At 48.4% G+C, this 23,962-nt stretch overlaps 1 protein-coding gene across 1 annotated transcript in view; it reads right to left on the bottom strand.

Annotated features, from left to right (window-relative positions):
- LOC147662056 (MAM domain-containing glycosylphosphatidylinositol anchor protein 1-like) overlaps nucleotides 1-23,431 on the bottom strand; it is an 80,458-nt gene extending 57,027 nt beyond the window's left edge. The window contains exons 1-2 of the mRNA XM_086951145.1: nucleotides 23,306-23,431; nucleotides 14,987-15,095 (exon numbers count right to left, since the gene is read on the bottom strand). Of these exons, the coding sequence (XP_086807271.1) occupies nucleotides 14,987-15,095; nucleotides 23,306-23,395 (199 nt within the window). The 5' untranslated portion in view covers nucleotides 23,396-23,431. The remainder of the gene's footprint in view (nucleotides 1-14,986; nucleotides 15,096-23,305) is intronic.
- Nucleotides 23,432-23,962: the final 531 nt, after the last annotated feature.

Here is a 23,962-nt window from a genome sequence, read left to right as displayed (position 1 = left end):
TTATTTTCTTTTGTTACGCTGGCATTTTTTCAGATTCATCGAAAGCAGCAATATAGTTCAGGAAATAATCTGTCTATTCTGCCCACTTGAGAGAGGGTTCGCATCCTGAAGACCAGAAAGCATGAGGTGTAGAAATGGAAAAGCTCTGTGTAGCCATAATTTCCATCAAACTCGGATGAACTGAAGAACTCACAAAGCTAAATCTTAAATTAGTCTTGGAGTTTACTGTGTTGACAACATAGTGGTGAAAGTTTTATTTCAATTCCAAGCTGTTCAGTCAGAAAAGTAGTGTAGTCAGCATTCTTGCAGTGCTGTGATACAGCTGCACTAGGGGGCATATTACCAAGGCAGGCAAAATGAGATTATCGCCACGGCCGCAAAGCAGCGATAATTTCATCGCCCTGTTAGCAAGCTGTCGCTAACATCAGTTAGCGACAGCTTTGAGGTGATAGCGAGCGGTTTGGGGCCGCTTTGCATGTCAGCGATATTTATCGCTAATGACATGCAAAGTGGGCGTACCGAACCTGTTAGCGACTGAAAGCAAGCAGTCGCTAACATCGCTATCGCCTATTATCAACGCATGCGTAGTGATAAAAAAAATTTGTGCTAAGCGCAAATATTGCACAAAATTAACGCCTGCTCAGACCAGATCTTAACCTGTATATCCAATGGGAGGTGGAAATTCAGGTTAAGAACCTATTGGCGTTAATGCCTGAATATGGCTGGATTTACAGCGATATTCACACATTAAGCCGCTATCGCCGGAAATTTTATCGCATTTGAGATGAACGTTGCTAATAGCACGTTATCTCTGCGATAAAATCCGGCTATAGAAATAATTTCGCTAAGCTTATTTAGCAATAAATATCGCTAGTTGTTGATAATATGCCCATAGAATTCTTCAGTCAAATAGTAAATTTTAGAAATTAAGAAAAAAAAAACTACTTCTGTTGTTTGTTTTTCTGACTTAGTGCCCCAATAACTATTGCAAACAACAGTGCCGCTCCGATATGCTGAAGTGCCGCTGTTACAGAATGGGAAGATTTCCCAAAATGGCATCACGTACAGTCACGTACTGTACCAAAACCTTACGTCAGTTGAGCATGCGTGGACATACGTATGATGACGCCTGAAGCTACTGATGAACTCACAGCTGGATCTCCGGCTGCGAAAGGGCGGAAATCCAGGCACAAGGATGGCAGTATCAGGAGGCAGCACGGGGATTCTCGGAACGAAGGGCAGATGTATCGAAGGTTTCCACCCATTCTGTGTCTATGGGAAAATGTGTTCATACATATGGCTCTAAGACGGCCGAGTCTAAAAGGCAACTCGCTAATGTTTCAAACGAACACAAAGAGGTTATCGTTTGTTGATATTCAAAAGAAAGTACAACATGCGTTGAGTTTCAAGACATCACCAATACGTTGGTTAAAATAAAATCCAGCTTAGTAGCTGCACCACGTGTAGGTTGCAAAACTCCCAAAGCCAGTGTATCAATTCCCGTTGCCTCAGACTGTTTCCGACTGTTCACAGCTGACACCGTTTTGCCATTAACTGGAATTGCAAAGCCTAACAGAGGCTCGAGGTGCAATTAAATCATCCAGAGATGCAAACAGTTTCCATGAACACCAGCCCCTATTTCCTCTTCAGTGTTCAAATTAATCTGACCAAAAGTGCATAGTTCCTTATGTGCACCGTACAATTTCCTGATGCAGACTTTGGCTGCACCAGGTTCCTTAAAATACTCGCGTGGGTCAGGCTTCAGACAATCATAGTTGTGTACAAACAACAGGACATCAATACAAGTACACACGTGTTATTGTCTGGAGCCGCACAGCCCATCACTTCTACTCTTCTCTCTATCCAGCTGTAATCTACTCACACCCAGTAACTACATTCCAATGCTGGATTGTAGCCCTTGCACCATTACCTAGCAACCCCACATCAAGGAAGGAACATGATAATGTCGACCTATCAGCTTTGGCAATATAGCTTAAGGAGTGACATCAGTACAGTTTGAGTGATTCTTGGCAGCAGAGCACCTCAAAGGTGTTCTTGTGCTCCCGAGCACCCACCTCCTGCGGCTTCGCTCTCTGGGTAATGAGGAGGCATGGTTATGCCTTTGATCTATCCCTGGCATACATTAGGACTCTCCCCCGGTGCCTACCAGCGAAACCACTACCCTCCGTCTAACAAAACACAATGGTTCAGCACTCCTCCACAATAAACAATAACAGTGATATTCAAAATAATGATTTAAAGAATCAGTTCAGTAGGACTTAAAGTTTTCTTTTTCTTTTATTCAAAATCTTCATACAAAGCGTAGCCAACGCGTTTCGTCCAGAGGACTTCTTCAGGGCAAAAAGTACATCCACAATTCGAAGCCGACATCGGGGTTGAGGTGACGCGCTGCTTAAATACCAGCGAATACAGACGCCACAAAATTATCCTTCCTGACTATCAATAAATATGCAAATTTGAAGGATTGGCCTGTTCTTTTAAAAATAAGGTGATTATTGTCACACACACTGGAAGTTTGGAATAATATATTTCTGGAACATGCTCGACATAGTCTCCGTACTTTTTGCCCTGAAGAAGTCCTCTGGACGAAACACGTTGGCTACGCTTTGTATGAATATTTTGAATAAAAGAAAAACTTTAAGTCCTACTGAACTGATTCTTTAAATCATTATTTTGAATATCACTGTTATTGTTTATTGTGGAGGAGTGCTGAACCATTGTGTTTTGTTGCAAAGTTTTGGGCATAGCCCTTGGGAGTCTAGGGGTATGTGACTTCAGGTTCTTGGCACCCAGAATTCTCTAAAATAAATAGACCATAAACGTTGGATAAAGTGCAGTCATTTTTTAGCCTGTTGCTCTAGTGTTCTTAACTATCCTCCTTCTGCCCTGCAAGCGGATGATAAGCAGATGGAATGTTGTACCACTCCACTGCTCAGGCATTTTAGGAGTTGGCAGAAGTTGGGAGGTCACGTCTTGTGGCTTACACAGTTATGGGCTCTTGATGAACACTGTGAAGGTAGACGAGGAAGTGGGTGCACTAGTTAAGGGCGTACACCCCGTTTAGTCAACCAATGAATGGAAGGCATTCGCAAAGGAGAGCTGGCAGGAGCTCAGGTCTTGCCATGTGCACCCTGAAGCAGTAACAAAGAAGGGACTACTTTGTTCACTTGTAACCATCCATGACATGCTGTTGGTGGATCCAAGCAGCATTGGACTGCCCTTCCAGCCAATGCTTTAAAGGAGGCTCACCTAAACCAGCGAGAACGCCGCCGCAAGACTTGTCCTCGACCTGCATAGACACTCCCACATCTCCCAGCACCTGCGCACACTCCACTGGCTCCCCATCGAAGCTAGAGTCACCTTCAAGATGCTCACTCACGCCCTCAGGGCCCTCCACGACACTGGACCAGCATACCTGAGCTGCCAACTCATATTCCACGCACCCCAGAGGACCCTACGATCTGCCCAGCTCTCCTACACCGTGGTCCCCTGCACCAGAAAGACCAGCTCGGGAGACCGCTCCTTCTCCTTCCTCGCGGCCTGAGCCTGGAGCGTCCTGCCACTTCACCTCAGACAGACAACTACGCTCCCCATCTTTGAAAGAAACCTCAAAACCTGGCTCTTCGACAAATCCCCCCACCCTTGATGGACTGGAGCCTGCTATCTCCCCCCTCCCCTCCCCCCAGCGCCTTGAGACCCTTATGGGTGAGTAGTCGTGCGTAACAAACGCCTGATTGATTGAAAGGCTGAAGAGGGTGACCAAATACCCCTTTCTGTATATAAATATTCATGCATGTGTGTGCTATGAGGTGTGGGCTGTGAAGTGGTTACAATAGTTCTCGCCAGACGGCTAATACGATCTGTAGCGAGACATGGAAAGGTGTGGACCTCCCTGCAATCAGTTGATGGAAGAGGAGTGCGCCCCCTTCTCTCTCACACAGGAGCCAGGGCACAGCCTGCAAATCTCCTGCACTCAGAACACAAATCAAGACCTGCAAAGCTACACAGAAGGTCTTCTAAGCTAACCACGGAAACAGCATAGGTACAAGAAGTCACATCAATGAAGAAGCACTACTATACAACAAGTATTGGAAATGCAATAGGGCTCGAATTAGGAAAGTTTGAGCTATTGGTTTTATTGGTCTTATAAATGATTTTTTTTATTTATGTGTTATTTTTTCAAATAGTTAAATTAATAGCTTTGTCATTTACAATGCCAATAGTTATAACTTTCGCAAATATGACACCTATAGCATTTGTAATGCAACATGTTTTGTATTTACGTGACTTAGATTTATTTATATTACAAATAACAATGCTTTTAATTTAATGCACAGCTGACAAATTTGGAATTCGACAATCCACTGCTAACGGACAGGGGGTTAAACGAGATAAAAAGGTATAATTGGCGGGTCAAACTAAAGGACCGAAGAAATAAATAATAATTGTGCAGGAATGTGGACATTGAGAGTCCTTGCGTTTGTGCATGCTCAATATTATCTATACTACTATTATAAAGGAAGAACTTTGAACCTTTGAGGCGGGTAAACTCGGGAACCACAGCACCAATACACACACCCGATACATCGTTGAAATTATCAGGGTGTGCAGATGGACATAGGCTATATAAATTAAAAAAATATAAGTCATTTAAAAAATTTACGAGAAAAAAAAAAGTAGTCCCATGGAAGTAGCGCTGGCCGCGACGTGCGTGCTGACAGGAGCGCGGGGAGGAGCGACGTCCAGGAGCGCGAGGAGGAGCGGCGGACATGAGCGTGGGGAGGAGCGACGGACAGGAGGGGAGGAGCGGTGAGGAGCGGCCGACAGGCTGGGAGGAGCGGCGGACGGGCTGGGAGGAGCGGGGGGAGCGGCGAGGAGCGGCAGACCGGTGAACTCAGGAACGCGGGGAGGTGCGGCGGATGAGGTAAGGCTCCGGGGGACCCACGGACAATGTCGGGGCAAGCGGGGGCCCTGAAGCCAAGGTCGGGACACGCTGCTACTCCGGGGGACCCACGGACAATGTCGGGGCGGGCGGGAGCCGGGGCGGCCGGGGGCCCTGAAGCCTGATTGCTCCCGGACAAGGTCGGGACGGGCTGCTAGTATTATTCTAAAGCATAGGAGACCCTTTGTATCGGTGGTCAGCTCCTGAATGGTTTGAAAGCTGTGAGCAAAAAAAGGGGAATTCCGATCACAAAGAGCTCCGAGCTGGCAAGCATCTGAGCTAAATCCACCGCTAACTTTTAGTTATGCAGCACAGGCGGATACAAACAGGAGATCCTGGTCTGTGGAAGTCTCTTACCCTGCAATGGCACTGCACGAACGCCGCAGGCGTGACCCTCTGTGCTTTATTTGAAGTGTCAATAAAATGTACAGGGGTGGTATTACTGCACTGTATATACTAAAGTAGATGGCTGCCGGATGTGCACGTGACAACTTTACATATGCAACTGTGTGTGGGCTGCTGTGCTTCTAAAATTTGGTGAACAAGACACAGGTCACTTCCTACGCCTCGCTGAACGCCTGTTCCAAACCAAAAATCACGAGATAACGAAAAAAATACAGGACGGGCGCCGCTGGCTTGTTTGAAGAGCCATGTGTGGATGAGTTTCACAACACGAACATGAGCCATTGTTAGCCAGAAGTCACACATCCTTTCATAAATAAACACAGGGCACAGGCGATCGTGTATACAATGTCCGCTCTGAAAGAACAGCACTGCACCCCACACGCTTAAATAAATGCAACACCGACAACCGCTTCACTCCCACGGAGGACACACAATGTTAGCAAGCCTCTACTTTTCAAGAGCGCCTCTGTGTCGAGTCGCCGAATTTTAAGAAGCCCACATGATCCCAGCACAAACACCTACATCCTGCAGCAAGCTTGGGTTGCCATGGCAGTGTTTCCATTTAGTGCTCTGTGCCTATATTGCTGTCAAATGACGGTTGCAATGCAAAGCTCTATATAGGATTTTAACTGCTACAGCGTGCACGTTTGTGTGCCGATTAGAGGTTTTTCCTATTGCGGGGCTCCCTGTAGAAGGCTACAGATTGAGACCTTACAGCAAGACAGCTTTGAGTGCGTTCAGTGCATCAATGTTTCAGACTTGACATGTTCAGCGTTTCCCTTTCCAATTCCTACTTTCCTGGCCCAGTATGTGCATCAGAGGTCACCCTTCCCTTCACGCAACTAAGCTACTGGTTCTCATACGGACATTTGTTTGGAAAAGTAGAGAGTCACAATAATAAGAAAAAAAACACCAGTGTCCGCTATAACTGATACAAATTCATTACAAACGTTGGTCAAAGAAAATTCATGCAAAAAAAATATTTAACTGATGCAAATGTAAAACAAGCATTGGCGCAGCGCGGCAGAAACGAGAGACACGGCCTGGCGGCCGTGAAACTGAAAGCACGGCCGGCCGTGAAAAAGCCTTTGATGCAGCAGGGGGCAATTAGGGGAGGAGAATGGCTGGGCTGAGGCAGAGCGCAAAGCCTTTGATGCAGCAGGGGGCGGAGCGGGAAGAGCTGCTGGCGGCACCAAGCTGACAATTTGATGCTATGCACGCGCATTTTAACTCATTGCGCTTGCACAATGAGTTCAAAAGCACATGCACTGCATGGAATCGCCAGTGGAATCGCCAGTGGTTAAACTCTGGATAAGCCACTATAGAGCGTCGGCAACTATGCGCAAGCGCATCAGCAGGCGAGCCCTAAAAAGGACCCCCAACACAATAATAGGCTCACAGAGGGAGGGTGCCTCCTTTCCTTCCAGGAACCAGTCAGCCCACAAAACTTCCAGACTCGTTCAACAACCCTGACCACGAAACCGTGACCCCACATGTTGTTACAACGTGGTCCTTACAAAAACAGCATTGTTACATTGCATACCATTACCCCGCAAGTCATAACAACAACGTGAGGGGGTGGGGGGGGGGGGGGGGTCTGGAGAAGTGTTGGGTTTAAAATCCAAGACCTTCCCTAGTGTCCACACAGACTAGAGTTGGAATAGTAAATTATACTATTCCAACATCCAGCGCCACCCTCCGCAAGTCGTTACGACTTGCTGGGTAATGGTATGCGTTATTACAACGTGGTCATTGTAACGACTGCGTTGTAACAACATGCGGGGTCACGGGCTCCGGGAAAAAGAGGCATATTCCCCAGACTCATCACACGTACAGCAAGAGTCTGCAAAGTCACATATCAAAGCTCTCTACAGCTCTTAAGAAAAAAAGGACAAGAAGCCCTATACATCAATATGGTTCCCCGAGAGTTATTGAATCTTGCTCCAAATGAATGCCAAGCGCTGTCAGGATAGTTAGTTGTGCGGCGTTAAGCTGTCTCTGGATAGGAGCAGACAAGCTCAGCACTTTTTAGCCCAAGCTGATGAGTGTCCTCCACACCATCTGCTGGAGCAAGAGCGAGAGCCTTTTACTATTTACTATCCTTGAGGAGGAAAGGGCTCTGGGCCTGGTTGACTTGCAGGGCACATTTAGCCAGTGGGAGGATAGGGTGGGAAGGGCACCCAGTCTGCCCAAAACCCTTTGTATGTGGTATCAATCAATCAGCATTGGTATAGCGCAGTACTGTCACCACTAGGGGTATCTGGGCGCTACGGATGCAACGTCAGAATAAAGGTCAGAAACAAGCAGAAGGAAGCAAAATAAAGTTGAGAAACTTGGAGAGAGAAGCAAAATAATGGGCAGAACGAGCAGAAGAGGCAGAATATAGATCGGAAACGAGCAGCAAGAGGAAAAATAGAGGGCAGGAGCGAGCAGAGAAGAGGCAGAAAAATGAGAAGAAAACGAGCAGAGGAGGAACAAAACCGAAGGCTGCAGGGTGTAGCGGGACTGCGGGCAAGCTGGACAGGAGGCATGTCGCAGAGGGAGCGGGCACGAGAACCTGCTCAATCCTGGTGTCTACCACCCTGGAGCCAGGCCAGATGCCAGTCTAGACATACCAGACGTGGGCATCATGGAGATTGAGATGGCAGCAGAAGCAACACCTCCCTCACTGTGACCCACAGAATTGCACCTCATTGCCCAAGAGACTGCTCAGATTACCCATAGCTGTAGGGCGCCCCCATAATCAAGTAGCCTCAAGGAGAGGTGGACTGGGTATCCTAGACAGCCTGGCATCAGAAATACCCTTGGGGATTTCAGAACCATCCTGTGCCTGGGCTGCAGCATCCGGCATCTGTGGGGTCCGCTGGGGTTGTGTAGTTGCCATCTCCCCCTGAATGAACATCTGCGTGGTGACTGGAAGGTTAGGTACCCGGATAAAGGCGCTACATCGATCTGGTGTCTGTGGTGTCTAGGGTGAGAAGATGGAGGGGGGATATTGTTGGTCACTGTGGTTGGTGAGGGTCGACTCCCACTGACTCTGCAGTGCACACCCTGGTTTGGAGTCGGGTCTGGTGGCTCAGTGGACTAAAGCAGCCACTACAGCGGCCTGTGTTTGACCTCACAGTCACAGGTTCGAATCCCGGTGGGTCCACTCAGCCTTTCATACATCTGAGGTTGATAAAATGAGTACCGTTGAGTAACAATAAACATCTGTTATTCAGTGCCAGGACACATATGGGTAATTGTGTGCTTTACAAATACACGTGTTATGTTTTGCTATGTTTGGGACAGTGAGCCCACCGCTTCTCACATACAACTGACCCCTGTCCTGTGGCCCTCGAGCCACACAAGGGGGTCCAGGAGGGACCAGGGCCCAGGGAGGGAGAAGTAGTGGATTAGAGGGCACCGAAAGGGAGGGGTGAGACCAGCTCAATGGAAACAAAGGGGGGGGGGGCCGAGATGAGCTGGGGTTTAGAGGATATGTGAAGGAGGTGAGAAGAGGAAAGAAAAAGTAACAAGAGGGCGTGAGGGGGCGCAGAGGACATAGAGGCGGAAGAACGAGAGTGGCAGAGAGAGTAGAGGGAGGGGTGAGAGGAATATGAAGACAATAGGAAGGAAAAGAGAGGCTGATGAAGAGAGGCTGATGAAGTGGGAAGGGAAGGCTGAAATGAACATTGAGGTTGTAGGAAAAGAGGGGTGGGACGGGCGTAAAGTAAAGGGGGATAGAGAGCAAGGCACAGAGTGAGAGGGCAGAGAGTGAGGGCAGAGAACGAGACGGCATAGTGTGGAGTGAGGGCGGAGTGAGAGGGCAGAGAACGAGAGGGCAGAGAGTGAGTAGGCACAAAGTGAGGGCAGAGGGTGAGAGGGCGGAGAGTGAGCGCACAGAGTGAGAGCAGAGAGTGAGGTAAGAGAGTAATGTAATGTAAATTGATACTTGTATAGCGCACTACTCACCCACAAGGGTCTCAAGGCGCTTGTACGAATACCGCTGTGGAACCCATCCTGGCTTTCCCTGTGAGGCGTCCACTCCTGGGCACCCCCAAGGTGGAGGCCAGGCATCCTTAGCGTCGTGGGGGCCCTTGTGGAGATTAAGCAAGCTATTGCCCAGAGTTGCAGAGTGGGACTCCATGATTGGAATAGGCACCGAGGTGAGAATTATCAGGTCTGTGGAATTTTGAGCCCAAGACCCGCAGAGGCGGGGAATTGAACCCTGGTCCCGGGCTAGACCTCTGCATCAGGGTCTGCCGCTAAATCATTGAGCCACACTTCTCCAGTAGAGAGAGTGAGAGGGGAGAGAGCGAGAGTGGAGAGAGCGAGAGGGCACAGAGAGTGAGATGGCACAGAGTAAGATGGCACAGAGCGATTGCAGAGAGCAAGGGGCGAGAGCGAGAGGGCAGAGAGCGAGAGGGCACAGAGTGAGGGCAGAGAGTGAGATGGCAGAGAGCGAGAGGGCGGAGAGTGAGGTGAGAGAGTGAGAGGGCAGAGAGTGAGAGGCCAGAGAGTGAGATGGCAGAGAGTGAGAGGGCACAGTGAGGTGAGAGAGTGAGAGGGCAGAGAGTAAACAGAAATTGAAGGTGAAGGGCCTGGAGAAATAGAAGGCAGGGTGAGGGAAGAATATCTGAAATAGAAAGGGAGTGGGAACAAGAGTAGAAAGGAGTTCGAAAGGGAGGGTGGGAGAGAAAGAGAGAAAAAGCTGAAATAGGAAGAGACAGGATAGGGTGTTGGAGGATATAGGAAGGGAGAGCAAAAAGAGCACAGGAGTCATAGGAAAGGAGATGGAAAGGGCCATGGAGGACATATGACAGCGGTGGGAGGGAAGGAGAGAACTGTTAAGGAAAGAGAGGGTGGAGGCAATTGTAAGATATAGAAACTGGTTAGAGGAAGAGCAGACTAACTAGAAGAGAGGGACAAACGGGCCGTATAGGGAACTGGAAAATATGGTTAAAAAGCACATGGTGAAAACGGGAATACAGTCCTAAAGCGAGATCATGGGAATTGTAAAGCGAAGGTGTCAGAACTATGCTGGAAAGAATTCAAAGAGAAAACAATGGGAGTAAACAGTAAAAAGCGTGTAGAAAACACCAAAAACTGAAACAGGACTGAAGACTGTAGGATGAGAGGAAGAGAGAGAGAAATGAAAAGAACCTCCCAGGTCTAGAATTCTACGCATTCCTAAAACTAAAAGCCGCAATTACTAGAGCAAACCTCAGCAGAACGCCCCCATCCATCCTAGAGTACATGTCAAATCTAAACAAGCTAGGACACCAAACAGCCCACCTCTACAATCTACTTAGTCCCAACACATCAAGTCTGAACAGTAAAGCCCTTGAACCCCTGGAAATGGGTAGAGGCCTTACGGAAAGGGAGAAGTCAACCATATGGCAATCGGCAACTAGAAATAGGATAACTCCACAGCTAGCCCAGACGAAATACTGGCTGCTGCACAGGGTGTTCTGGACTCCAGCTCGCCTTGCCGCTGCCGGTATCAGGGAAGATGACAAATGCTGGAACTGCCACAAGGAGAAAGGCGACCTAGAACACCTAATCCTACACTGCTCCAAAGTCAGAGTGTTCTGGAGCAGAATCAGGCAATTCATATCCGACGTGACGGGCCAACCACTGCAAGGCAGCATCAATGAAATCACCACGTCAGCAATAGCCCCAAGCTCCGAAGCAAAAAACGACAAGGACCTGATAGATCTCCTCCTAACAGCAGCAGTGAAAATTATCCTCACGAACTGGAAGGACACCAGGAAAGCCACTTTCAAAGGCTGGATAAACTGGTTCACCTTCTTAAGAGGAGCGGACAACATAGCCTCACACCATTCACCATGCCACCACTCCGGGCGGGAGATGTGGAATGCACTGGATGAACACTTGACCACCCTCAAACCCCTGTAAGGCCCCAGGCTCCAATAGCGGGAACCAGCGAACTACCTCACCCATATAATTGCCAACCCCCCTCCCCCCCCCGCGGGTCTCTTTTCTCTCTCTCTCTTTTCTTCATTTCTACACAAAAATCCGCGAATGAGGGGACGGAAATGTTTTAATCGTTTGTACCACACAGCCCAGCGCGCAGGTGCGATATCAATGCTGGCCACCATGCTGTATTACCCTCGATGTACTGAAATGAGACACGGAAACTGTACTGTATGTATATAAACATCTGTTTAATAAACAAAAATTGTGAAATAAAAAAAAAAGAAAAACCAAAAAAAAAAAAAAAGAATGAGAAGAAAGCAGCGAGAACAGGACTAGCTGGCAAGGGTTGGGTGTGTGCGTGGAGGGGGGCTGCTGGAAGGAAAGGGACCCGGAAGTGGAAAGGAGAGACATGAGCGATGAAAGAGATACAAGGCACACAACTATACGAAGGAAGCACAAGAAATAACACATATTTTTATAAAGCCCTCCATACAACACTTCTCGCGTTTCTAGGCGCAGTAAATAACAGCTACTCCAATTACACAATCAAGGCCCTCATTAAAAGCCTCCCGGGAAATGGGGCGGTATTTCTAACATCGTGGAGTTACCAATGCCGGTAATTCTGAGGGTGGGTAACATCGAGTCCATTGCTGTTAAGGTTCATAAAGAAATTAATGAAGTGCCAGGTAAATATTAAAACATGAGCAATACAAAAGTTGCATAAGAGGCAGAAAAGACAAATGGGTGGGCTGGATGCAAGAGGTGGGAGGGCTGGACGCAAGAGGTGGACGGGCTGGGTGCAAGAGGTGGGCGGGCTGGACGCAAGAGGTGGGCGGGCTGGACGCAAGAGGTGGACGGGCTGGGTGCAAGAGGTGGGCGGGCTGGACGCAAGAGGTGGGCGGGCTGGACGCAAGAGGTGGGCGGGCTGGACGCAAGAGGTGGGCGGGCTGGATGCAAGAGGTGGGCGGGCTGGACGCAAGAGGTGGGCGTCTGGACGCAAGAGGTGGGCGGGCTGGACGCAAGAGGTGGACGGGCTGGGTGCAAGAGGTGGGCGGGCTGGACACAAGAGGTGGGCGGGCTGGACGCAAGAGGTGGGCGGGCTGGACGCAAGAGGTGGGCGGGCTAGACGCAAGAGGTGGACGGGCTGGGTGCAAGAGGTGGGCGGGCTGGATGCAAGAGGTGGGCGGGCTGGACGCAAGAGGTGGGCGGGCTGGGTGCAAGAGGTGGGCGGGCTGGATGCAAGAGGTGGGGGGGCTGGACGCAAGAGGTGGGCGGGCTGGACGCAAGAGGTGGGCGGGCTAGACGCAAGAGGTGGGCGGGCTGGACGCAAGAGGTGGGCTGGACGCAAGAGGTGGGCGGGCTGGACGCAAGAGGTGGGCGGGCTGGATGCTGTCCCGCTGTCTTCCACCTCGAAATGATGTTGATAGAAGCCATATATACAAAGGCAGGAGCAAGATATATCAGAATGTAGGGACGAAGGAGAGATGGCAATACAAAAAGAGAGAAGAGGTAGTGAGAGGTAACAGGAAGGGAGCGGCTAGAGGAAGATGGATGTGAAAGAGCCTGAGAGGAAGCAGAGGCAAGAGGGGGGAGGTTACATAAGAGTGGAAGTAAGACTAGGCAAGAAAGAGAAGGCGAGCATTAGGAAGGGAGCGATAAGATGGAGAGAGAGGGAAAGGTGGAAAAGAATGAGTAGGAAGAGAGAAGGGTGGCCTAAGTGGAGAGAAGTGGGCCATAGGAAGGAATAGGGGCAGGGTGAAACAAACAATGAGGTAACTCATAAAAGGAAGGAAGAGGAAGATGATACAAGAGGGAGGGTGTGAGGCTTGGTGAGCGTGAACTGGAAGAATCCAATGGGATGGACATTATAAGACATATATACCCAGGTTGATCATGTTTCAATCTATGGAGCTCTGGGATGCAATGACATTCTAGGCTGAGGGTTGGCTACCCTCTCTCTGTTTGTAATGCCAGCTAATCCCTCTGTGACCTTTACAGCCTGCTGATGCACAGTGAGGGGCAGAGGGAGTGGGAGGACATGGACATGCCTGTACAACAGGAGTGATATGTGAGCCTTGTCCCTCAAGTGTTTGGGAATTGGCGGCCATGCGTTCCCTGATCTCCTCAGCAGGGGAAGGCTCACATTCTTGGAGACTTATATGAAAATCATGTAATGCATTGCACCTATCTCAAGCAGCTCTTCAATCACACTGCTACGCACTGTACATAAGGCAAGATAAGTGCACCTCTCTGGTCACACATGCACAACACAAAACACTGCCCATAACTTCACAACAGATACAACACTGCCAACCACACACTCAGTGTAGCGTACTACCTTCAGAAAATGAAGGCAAGGAGTCATTACTCAGTACAGGTCTGGAACAAATATAGAAAGATGTAAAAGACAATCTGGCTATCAAAGAATCTGGCACACATGTTACAGGCACATGTGTTTGTAGTGTCCGGAAGGAGTGAAAAGATGCATGACAGCCAGGTAAGGGTGTGACTTCCTTTATTTTCGCCTTAGGTCGGAGCACAACAGCACATGTGTATGTGACCTTCTCCTGGTCCCCTCTCCCACCTCCCTTACTGTCTTTCCAGCCCCTTCCTGGTGTCTCCCCCCAAGGGGCCATCCCTTTTTGCCACTTGTGCTGCAGGCACTTCCTGCCGGGGTGCTGCCTCTGGTGCTCAGCTTGAGCACTGACATGTGTGCTACTGTGTCTCTCTCACTGTGAGTCAATCTATCCTGTTTGAGGAGGGGTGAAAGCCCGAAACCAGTCCTAGGATGCTTGTTTCCAGTCTAGGGAGGACCTGGCCTGGCAGTTCGGGCTGGACTGATCCCATTGGGCGCAGGGTCAAGGCTGATTTGCATATGGCTGGGTTCAAACAGGAATGGCATTGGGAGCAAAAAAAATCGACGTCTTTAGGCCCAGATCTCTGTACTGGGGTGAATGTATGACATTGTTCTGCATTCTGTCCATCAATTGTTCTTTTTGCATTTGTCACCCGGGTTTGCCCAGACGTGGGTCCCGTGCTCTCCATGACACTGGAGTCAAGCTATCCTGGCTGATGAGGGGTGAAACCCCGAAACCAGTCCTAGGATGCTTTTCGCCAGTACAGGGAAGACCTGGCTTGGCAGTTCGGGCTGAACTGTTCCCATGAGGCACAGGGTCAAGACTGATTTGCACATGGCTTGGTTCAAACTGGAATGGTATGGGGAGCAAAAAAACAATGGATTTAGGCCCAGATCTCTGTACTGGGTTGAATGTATGACATTGTTCTGCATTAGGTTCATCAATCATTCTTTTTGACTGTGTCTCTCTCAGCACTACCATAGTGCGTTTATTTTACCAGCACAGTCTGGCAGAGTTCCCTATTATTGACCTGCCTGTTCCCTCTGAGTGTCCTGCTATTCCGATGTCTACGCACGTTCATAAGTTACACTTACAACTGTTGGTTGGTGCCAATTTACCATCATTTTCTCATATGGCCATGCACCCCTTGCTTAGCCTTTTCTTGCATGAACATTCTGAAACCATGATGGCGTGCTGGTAATTCATGAGAGTTTTTTAAGTGCCTATGTGAATGTCACATGCTGACAGAAAAGGTGGACGTGAATAGAGTCTGTGCATCCGTGGGCCACGCACATGCCCACACCGACCGACGACCCAATACAAGCTAATGGGACCTCACCTTTATCCGGATTATTGGGCTTAGGCGGACACGCGCCCGGCTTCACTGTGACGTTGTCTATCGCGATGTCGCCTTCGTAGCTCAAGCCGCGGACCCCTTCAAAGACGACCTGTGTGAGAAACAAATGGAAGATTATGATATAGGATAATGTTGGAACTCTTTAAAATAACATCATAAGATTTCAACATTGATTATTATAACTCTTTAGACTGGCAGTCAATGAATTCACGTGTTGCCCATTCGAAGTATGATGGATTCTGTCCACGAGGCTCTAATATAGACATATTCATTCATTCTCTGCTACTTCACCCAGAGAAACCAGGGTGGAGCCCATATTTTAAAATGATTCTCTGAAACACAGGCAAAAATTACAGAAAAAGCAAAAAAATGTAAAACCTTCTACAAGTGTTTTACTTTATTTTGAGGTTTACATCTCTACAACTACTTCAACAGAACATTCAGCATAACATAACATGTGTATTTGTAAAGCGGTGAATAACAGACCCAACTCAATGGCACTCATTTTATCGACCTCAAAATTATGAAAGTTTGAGTGGACCTGCCAGGATTTGAACCTGTGACCAAGCCGTGAAACACTGGTCCTCTACACTGGATCGATTACTCCACTAAGCCACCACACCCTGCTTCACCAGATGCACAATCACTACCCTCAGAGGTAAAAAATACTTTAGAAGGTACGTATAATTTAGTATTAGTGTTAAATAAAATCACTAAGTTATTAGCTAAATAAATTACAATAATGTAATTTGTGAATTTAGGGTTAGGTTTAACAGTACAGCAATTATTTGAAAGTGCTATACCTTCCCCATCTCGTTTAGGCAACCATTAGGCTCTAGGATTATGGGAAACAAGCCCCCTTCATCAATATCTATCCGATAGATCAATTATACCTACTTGATATCCATTAACAATAAACAGCTTCACAACTATATACTAGAGAGTCATTTAAAAAATGAACTTGTAACCTGTGTAAGAAGGCCTCCTTCCTGTCTTCTGGTGTGTCTTGCATGGATGCCATGGTCTTTGTGTGATGCAAGCCTGGCTGGGGGCACAGACTACTGTGCATATAGGGAACAGCACAGAGGAAGGAAGCCAGGAAATAGACAGGACCTGTTTCAAGACCATCTACTGGCAGCTGAAGGGAGGGTAGGTCTTGTGGGTCCTTATCGATGGCTAACAAAAACCAAGGAGGGAATGATGGACCCTCTGGATCTGCTGCGAGCTCAGAAACATCCCTTGACTTGAACTTTACGGAGCTCAGAATGCTTCTTGGGTACTATTGTGCACGGGGCGTCTCTCTCTCTCTCTACGTTGCATCGTGTATTGCATTGGCAAATGTGATTGCTGTATATTGCACCATAGCCTTTGGGGGTGTATCTAAACCAGGGTTCTCCAAAGTCGGTCTGGAGGGTTGGATCCATGCCAGATTTTTAGTACATCCCCATTTAGATAAGTGTACTTCTCTTAAAAATCTGGCATGGATCTGCCCTTCAGGACCCACTGTAGAGAACCCTAATCAAAAGTAAAGGATGATGGGCTTGCAGGTACCAAATGTCCATTCACTCGTGCCGTAGAAGCTCCACAAGCAGGATATTACATGACCACGAGGCGGCAAAGTGCAGGAAGGAAGCACCAAAGAAACTTTGCTTGGCGTGATTGTCAGTGACAGGAAGAGCCAATGAGTGAGCTCGATCTGGGGTCATTAGCATCATCCGCTCTCTCCTGATGCAGTCCACTCCATGAACCACCACCATCCCAAGGCCAGAGGATCTATTGAGAGCTGGAAACCGTGGGGCAGCAGCTGGGACCAGGGTGGAGAGAGGGAGATGGGTGATCTAGTAGCTCTGACGTCATGCAATCCCAACTATGCGCTGGCATGAAACTGTCATGTTACACAGGCGGAAATTCGTAGGACAGCACAACTTTTGAAACTTGCCATTCTGCCATTCTTACCAGTTTTTGGAAGAGAAAATAGTAACTACACTCCTCCGAGCAGGGGCTCACCCATTGACATCGAGAAAGCGGCTTTGGAGCGAAACCGTTGTCAGACGCGATTCGAAAACATTTACTGAAAGGTTCTCGAACGACAATTCACTGATTATACCTATGGTTTCTGTAGATTTCTGACTTTCTGGCTCAGTCACTAAACCCACAGCATTAGGCATAAACAATTACACAATTTCTAATCAGTGGCAGACAAGCACACATTTAATTTTTTTTACACATCCGCTGTCCGCTGTACAAGGCAGCCGCCTCTAGGCAGGGAGATAGTTTAATAGAGATATAGCGCCAAAGGCCCCAAAGGCAAAACCTATCCATGAGTCTGTGGAGATTAGGTATTATCCCCAAAGATGACAGGACAACTGGATCGTTTGTCACCGCTATTTATTTAATATATTGTACTAATACAGAGAGCGCCAAGCTGGCTGCCGTTCTAATCGGCTCCGGCACCCGATCTCGCGAGCGACCCAAAATGGCCGCCGTTCACGCTACGTGATGACGTAGTGTGAACGCTAGAATGCAAACCCTACATATCTCCCCCTTTTTGTATCACATGAATAAAAGCAGTCTTGGGGGCGTTACTGTCCATCACCCATCTCATAGTCCCGGAACCTGGAAGGTCTCACAATCAACCGCCCCCCTCTTGTGCATCTTGCTGGGGTGGACGTCACTTCTCTCCCGCTGGCCATCGTGGGCCCCCTCTCTCTACCTTCTTGGGTACACAGACTCTCTCTACAAGGCAGCTCTCTCCTTTCTCGACTCTGTGTCTCTGCTCTGGGAGTTTCCCAGCCTCCTTGCTCCAACCCTGGATCCGCATCTTCCATGTCTCCTTCCTGGGTAGTGTCCTCATTCTCTGATGTACTGTGATCTGTCACTCCTTGTTCCCAATCTTCGGGAGCCCATTGTATGATCTTGTTGCACCTAGCCATGCGATCCTGGGACCAGACATTTCCATCACTAAGCAACGCTGCTCGATCATAAACCTCTTTGACTTGAAGGGGCCGGCTGTATTTACTGTCACCCTTTTTCTGTAACACCGCCAGCTTGACTCTCACCCATTCTCCTTCTTCCAATGACGTGTCCTTTACATTTTTCCTCTTATTATAATGTTCAGTATATATGGTTTGAGCTTTTTCCAAATTCTTCTGTACTACAGCAGGAGACCACTTGCTGGTGACAGTCTTTTCTTTCCATGTCAAATTGTCTTTAGTGAAGGGATCTCTGCTTGTGAGAATCTGGAAGGGGCTGTACCCCGTACTTGTGGGCGTGATGCGGTAGGCCCAAATCATGTATAAAATCTCTATTTCCCAGTCCTTCCCTATCATGATGGCTGCCTGGATGGACCCCATTAGTACTCTATTAAATCGTTCCACTTGTCCATTTCCAGCGGGGTGATATATGGACGTGTGTTTTGTGATGATCCCATTCCTCTCCATGTACTTAAGCCATTTTTCTGATGTGAATTGAGGACCATTATCGCTCAATATGGACTTGGGAATGCCTTCCGTGAGAAAGGTCGCCGTGAGAAACCTAAGTATGGTTTCCGTATCCATCTCCTCTTGGACGTGAACTTCAGGCCATTTGGAGTACCTGTCTACTAGGACACACAGATATTTCGGAGTTCCTTGTCCGTCCAGTGTTGGTCCCAGTATGTCAATGGAGAGTTCCTCCCATGGATTCTTCGGGGCAGCAAGTTTTCCTAAGGCCGGCCTCAATGGCGTCATAATTTTGTCTGCTAGCTGGCATCGGTGCACTCTCTTACATGTCGTTCAGTTTGTATGTCCATGCCAGGCCACCAGTACCCTTTTTTGGCCCTCAGTTTGGTTTATCCAATACCTAGATGGCCCTCATGCAGTATTGCTAGAAGCCACGAGATTAGCCCCTCCGGGGGTACCACCGAATCCCCTCTGTATACAAACACACCATTGTCATCCAGGGACAGTTCCTCTCTCACTTCGTAATACTTCCTTAGGTTTCCTCTTAAATGCTTTTTCTCGGGCCATCCCCCGACTATGTGTTCTATCACCTCTTGGATGTTCTTGTCCGCCTTGTACGCATCCTTCCATTCTTGATTGCTTATTACTTTCTCCGGGTCTTCCATCAATGCCACCATCTCTTCACTCACTTCCTTCTCTTCATCAGCTATGTCCATTGCAGCAGCCCTGCTCAGGTAGTCTGCCACCTTGTTCCTGCTTCCCGGGATGTATTCCACATCGTATCGATACTCCAATAGTTTTAGGGTCATTTTCGCAATTCTGGGAGTGGCACTCGCATGCCCACTAGACGTGAGAACTCTCACCAATGGTTTGTGGTCCGTTTGAAGTTGGAACCTCGTGCCCCATAAGAACTGGCGGAACCTGCCCATGGCCCATACTACTGCAAGCATTTCCTTTTCGATGACACTAAACTTCTTTTCTGTGTCTGTCACGGCTCTGGATGCGAAGCTTAATGTCTCCATTGTTCCTCCGCCTCTGTCTTGCATTAGGACTGCTCCCAGCCCTTTGTCGCTGGCATCCGTTGTCAACACCGTTTGCCCCTGCGGATCATACCCCTGGAGGGGTATGGCCTGAACAACATCCCTTTTGATGCATTCGAACTCCGTCTGCGTCTCTTCCGTCCATGCAAATGCTGTCTTCTCTCTCGTGAGTTGCCTCATGTGGTGAGTCTTGGTGGCAAAGTGTTGTACAAACTTGCTGTAGTACTCAGCCATCCCTAGAAAGGACCTGACTTTTTCCTTGCTGGAGGGGGGTGGAGCATCACATATTGCTTTCACATTCTCCTTCTTTGGTGTGATACCCTGTTCACCAATTTCATGTCCCAGATAGGTGACAGAGGCCATCCCTAGACGGCACTTCTCCCATTCTGCGGTCAGTCCTTTATCTTTCAGCACATTCAGTACTCTGGACAACTTGGTGTCGTGGTCTCGTCGGTCTCTACCCATTACCAGGATATCATCTTGGAAGTATTGGATCCCTACCATGTCTTTGAAGAGGCGGTGTATGAGTTTCTGAGGCAAGGCCAAAGGGCATTCTGCAGAATTTGTAACACCCAAAGGGAGTTATGAATGACGTCATCTTCCTGCTCTCCGGGTGTAACGCTATCTGGTGGTACGCCGACGTCAGGTCAATGGTGGAGTACCATTTTATACCCTTAGTTTTTGCCAACATTTCCTCGATGTGGGGTAACGGGAACTTTTCCACCACGATGCTTTTGTTCAGTTCACGCAGGTCCACACACAACCGGACCTTGCCGCTGGGCTTCATTACCACCACCAGGGGCGCTAGCCACTCCGCACACGTGATGGGTTCTATTATACCATTCCTTTCCAGCTCCCACAATTCCTGTTGAACCGCTTCCCTCACTGCAATCGGTACGTTCCTCACTTTGTGTGATACCGGCGTGGCATCCATCTTGAGGACGATCTTGTGCAAGAATTTTTCCAACTTCCCCGCCTTCCAGCCGAACACCTTTGGGAAGTCCCTCTTCCATTTTTCTAGGTCCGGCCATTGTTCCCGCACCGTCATCAGCACCTGCACTGCTCCGCCGGGGTCCAGCTTGATGCCCAGGTCTCCCTGATCCATCCAGCCTAGGACCGACGGGCCCTTTTCTGATACATATAATTTACGATCGGCACTGCGTCCACTGAACTCGAATTTCAATGGTCTAAACCACACCATTGGGATGCGATCTCCATTGTACATGACCGGTCTGATGTCTGGCGGTTCCAACCTCGTACCTAAGTAAGGCATGAATTTCTCAGTCCATACTGCTCTCTGGACTATCGTGTACGGTGATCCTAAGTCCGCCACGATGCTTATCATCACACCGCCTATTAGCATGTCAAGTAGCGGTTTGTTTGACCTCCTGACGTCCACGCTTAGTACTTGATCCTCTATACATAGCACCTCGTCCTCTTCCTCTTGACCTCTTCCTTCTATGTCTTCCTAATCTTAATCCACATACTTCACCATGTTGCGGCCTGCCTTCCTTCGGCATACCTTCTTGTAATGCCCCATTATGCCGCAAAACATGCACTTAGCACGGAACGCCGGGCATCTCTTGTCGTGAGCTTCATGAGCCGGACTGCCACAACGGTAGCAGGGATTCTTAACTCCTTTAGTCTGCTTCCCTTGTGGTCTCGGCTACCCCGGCCACCTGATGGGTCCTCTGTAGGCCGCACCCGTGTTCTTGTTTCCTCCTTTGGGTTCTTCCTCGTCTATCTTATTTACCATTGGTCTCGCCACTGGCTGTCTTTTAGCTGCGTCTGCGCATCTCCGTGCCAATTCTGCCTTTTTCACTATTGCGATCACTTCTTTCAACAAGGCATCTCCGCTCGCCCACAGTTTGTCTTGCACCGTTTTCATTATCGTGTGCATCACAATCTGGTCCTTGATGAACTCATCATGGAGCGCGCCATATTTGCATGTCGTCGCTAACCTTTTTAACGCCGCCACATACTCGTCGATTGATTCTCCATTTTCTTGTTTCCGCTGCTGAAAGTTGTAGCGGTCTATCGACACGCACACTGCCGGCCGGTAGTGCTCGTTGAGTTCTTCAATCGCATGAGCGAAGACATCATCATCTGCATCTTGCCGGGGCTTGGGTACTAGGTTCTTAAATACCCTGATCCCTTCCGGGCCTAGTTTGTGCAGTAAAATACTCCTTATTCTTTTACTTGTGAACGCCTCCTCTTTTTCGTCTTCCAGGACTTCAATGTAATTTAGAATGTACTCTCTCCAATCATCCCATTTCATCAGGAGTTCTTCCGGTTTGGGCAGGAATGGTATTGGAGCCGTCGCTGAAGACGTCTGCGCGCACATGGCTTCGTGCTTTTCTGTCGCCGTATTCAGGCTCTTGGGGCTACCTGGTGCACTTCTCTCCTCTCCCTGTTCTGGGTGGAGTTGGGGACTCCCTGCGTCTCCTCTATCACTGCCCCTTGATTCTGCCAGCGCTCCTGCTCAATTTGGGCTCTTTCCTCACAGTGATGCCCCCTTGTGCGCTTCCTGGCGCCTGTTGGGCCTGAGTTGGCAGCCTTCCTACTACCTTCCCCTTCCTGTGTGCGCTTGTTGCTCCTTATTAGTCCTGGGTGCTCGGTGCCCTTGTACCTGGACTCTTTGCTCCTTATCATAGAAGTTGGTGCCCCTGTCGCTTCTGCCGCTCTCTATGTGGTCGTCTGGCCACCCCCTGTGGGCCAGTCTTGTAGTGCTGTCTGGGTGTCTCTCCTGTTGCTGCTGTGGGTTTCTTTTCCCACTATTTTCATTTCTTTCCTCTTTTTTCTTTTCCCAGGTCCCAGCCTCATCGCCACTGTGGAGATTAGGTATTATCCCCAAAGATGACAGGACAACTGGATCGTTTGTCACCGCTATTTATTTAATATATTGCACTAATACAGAGAGCGCCAAGCTGGCTGCCGTTCTAATCAGCTCCGGCACCCGATCTCGCGCGCGACCTAAAATGGCTGCTGTTCACGCTACGAGATGTCGTAGCGTGAACGCTAGAATGCAAACCCTACAGAGTCATTAGGCAATGGAGTGGATAGCAGGGTTGTTGACGTGCAGAAAAAGTACAGCACTGGCCATGCAGGCTAGGATATTATGTGTGGATCGACTGAGAACTTTTTTGAAAGAGAACATTGTGAGGTTGTGTGTACGTGGCGGCAGAGATAAACTTGAAAAGGGACTGTAAAATGACCCGCCAAGACAACACTTTGGCATATTTAATATCCAAGAAAGGCAGCAATATTAGATCTAACATTGGGTCAGACTAAAGGAGGCGCAAGAGTGGATGGGGGGAAGTTATCTGAGCATTCCAGGAATTCAACCCAGATATTGAAATACTAAGAAAGCCAGCCTCTGTTCAGTTTCTCCTAGGATACAAAGGCTCTTGAGTTTCAGCCATTAATTGTAGATATGAGCACGCCATTGTTTGTTCACTTTAAGTGTGTGGAATTGACAAAAAAATGGAGTGAAAAATCCTGAAATAATAGGTACCACAGGCAAAAATATCTTGCAAATCCTACTATTGTGTGCTAAAGTAACCTACTAAAAAGGGTTTGACGAGAAAGAACTCCTATCACAACATATTCTGCTGTTAATTCCACCAGTAGGCAATGTTTTTCAAAGGTGGCCCATTTAGCAATTCAGGCACTTTGCACATTTTGCTGGTGAAATGATGATTTCACACACCTTAACATTATGGTCCATACATGCTGATCTCCTTGGGTGCCCTATACATTTGACAGATCTGACTCTTCAATGATGTTATGCTGAAAAAGCCCCCTTTAGAGGCTCTGCTCACCTGGAAGGGCCCGGAGGGGTTGATGGGTACGTTGACATGCTGCCACATGTTCCCCCGGTTGCCGCTCATGCTCCAGACCTGGGTATCCATCGTCCCAATGTTCCTCACTCGAACCAGCACATTCAAAGAGCCTGAAGAAGGATGAGAAAAAGGATGCATCTCAGGTCCACATGGGATATAACACGCATTGTGCACTAAGGCGCCTTCTGCACTGGTACTGGTGTCCGTAAGAGTTACACATAAATCTCATAGGAGCTCACTTGGGAGGTAGCCTTCCAAACAAAAACATCTTCCCTACACTACTGAACAAAAGATATTCCAACCAGCACGTAGCCATAATAACATCTACACACATTCTGCCAGAATCACAAGTATTGCCTTCCATGGAACCTGACCGTGCTCAACTATGCTATTTTAAAAGATCTTCTCTCCAATACTTTGCATATTTTGAGGATTTAAATTGACGTCAATTCTTTTTATTTTGCTAACCTGCACATTATGAACAAAGCAGGTCACGTTTGTAAAATTAGTAAAATGAGACAATTTGCAGAGGACCACACAATTGAGATAAAAGCGCAGTTGTGCTAGTCCAGAAGCAGCAAAACTACCTTGATGTGTTTCCTACTGTGACCCTCCAAAAATCCCATTGGTTAAACG

This window comes from Lissotriton vulgaris, unplaced genomic scaffold, assembly GCF_964263255.1.
Source record: "Lissotriton vulgaris unplaced genomic scaffold, aLisVul1.2 SCAFFOLD_511, whole genome shotgun sequence".
Taxonomy (NCBI): Eukaryota; Metazoa; Chordata; class Amphibia; order Caudata; family Salamandridae; genus Lissotriton; species Lissotriton vulgaris.
Note: the sequence above shows the minus strand (reverse complement) of the source record. Positions and strands in the feature narration are given on the sequence as shown.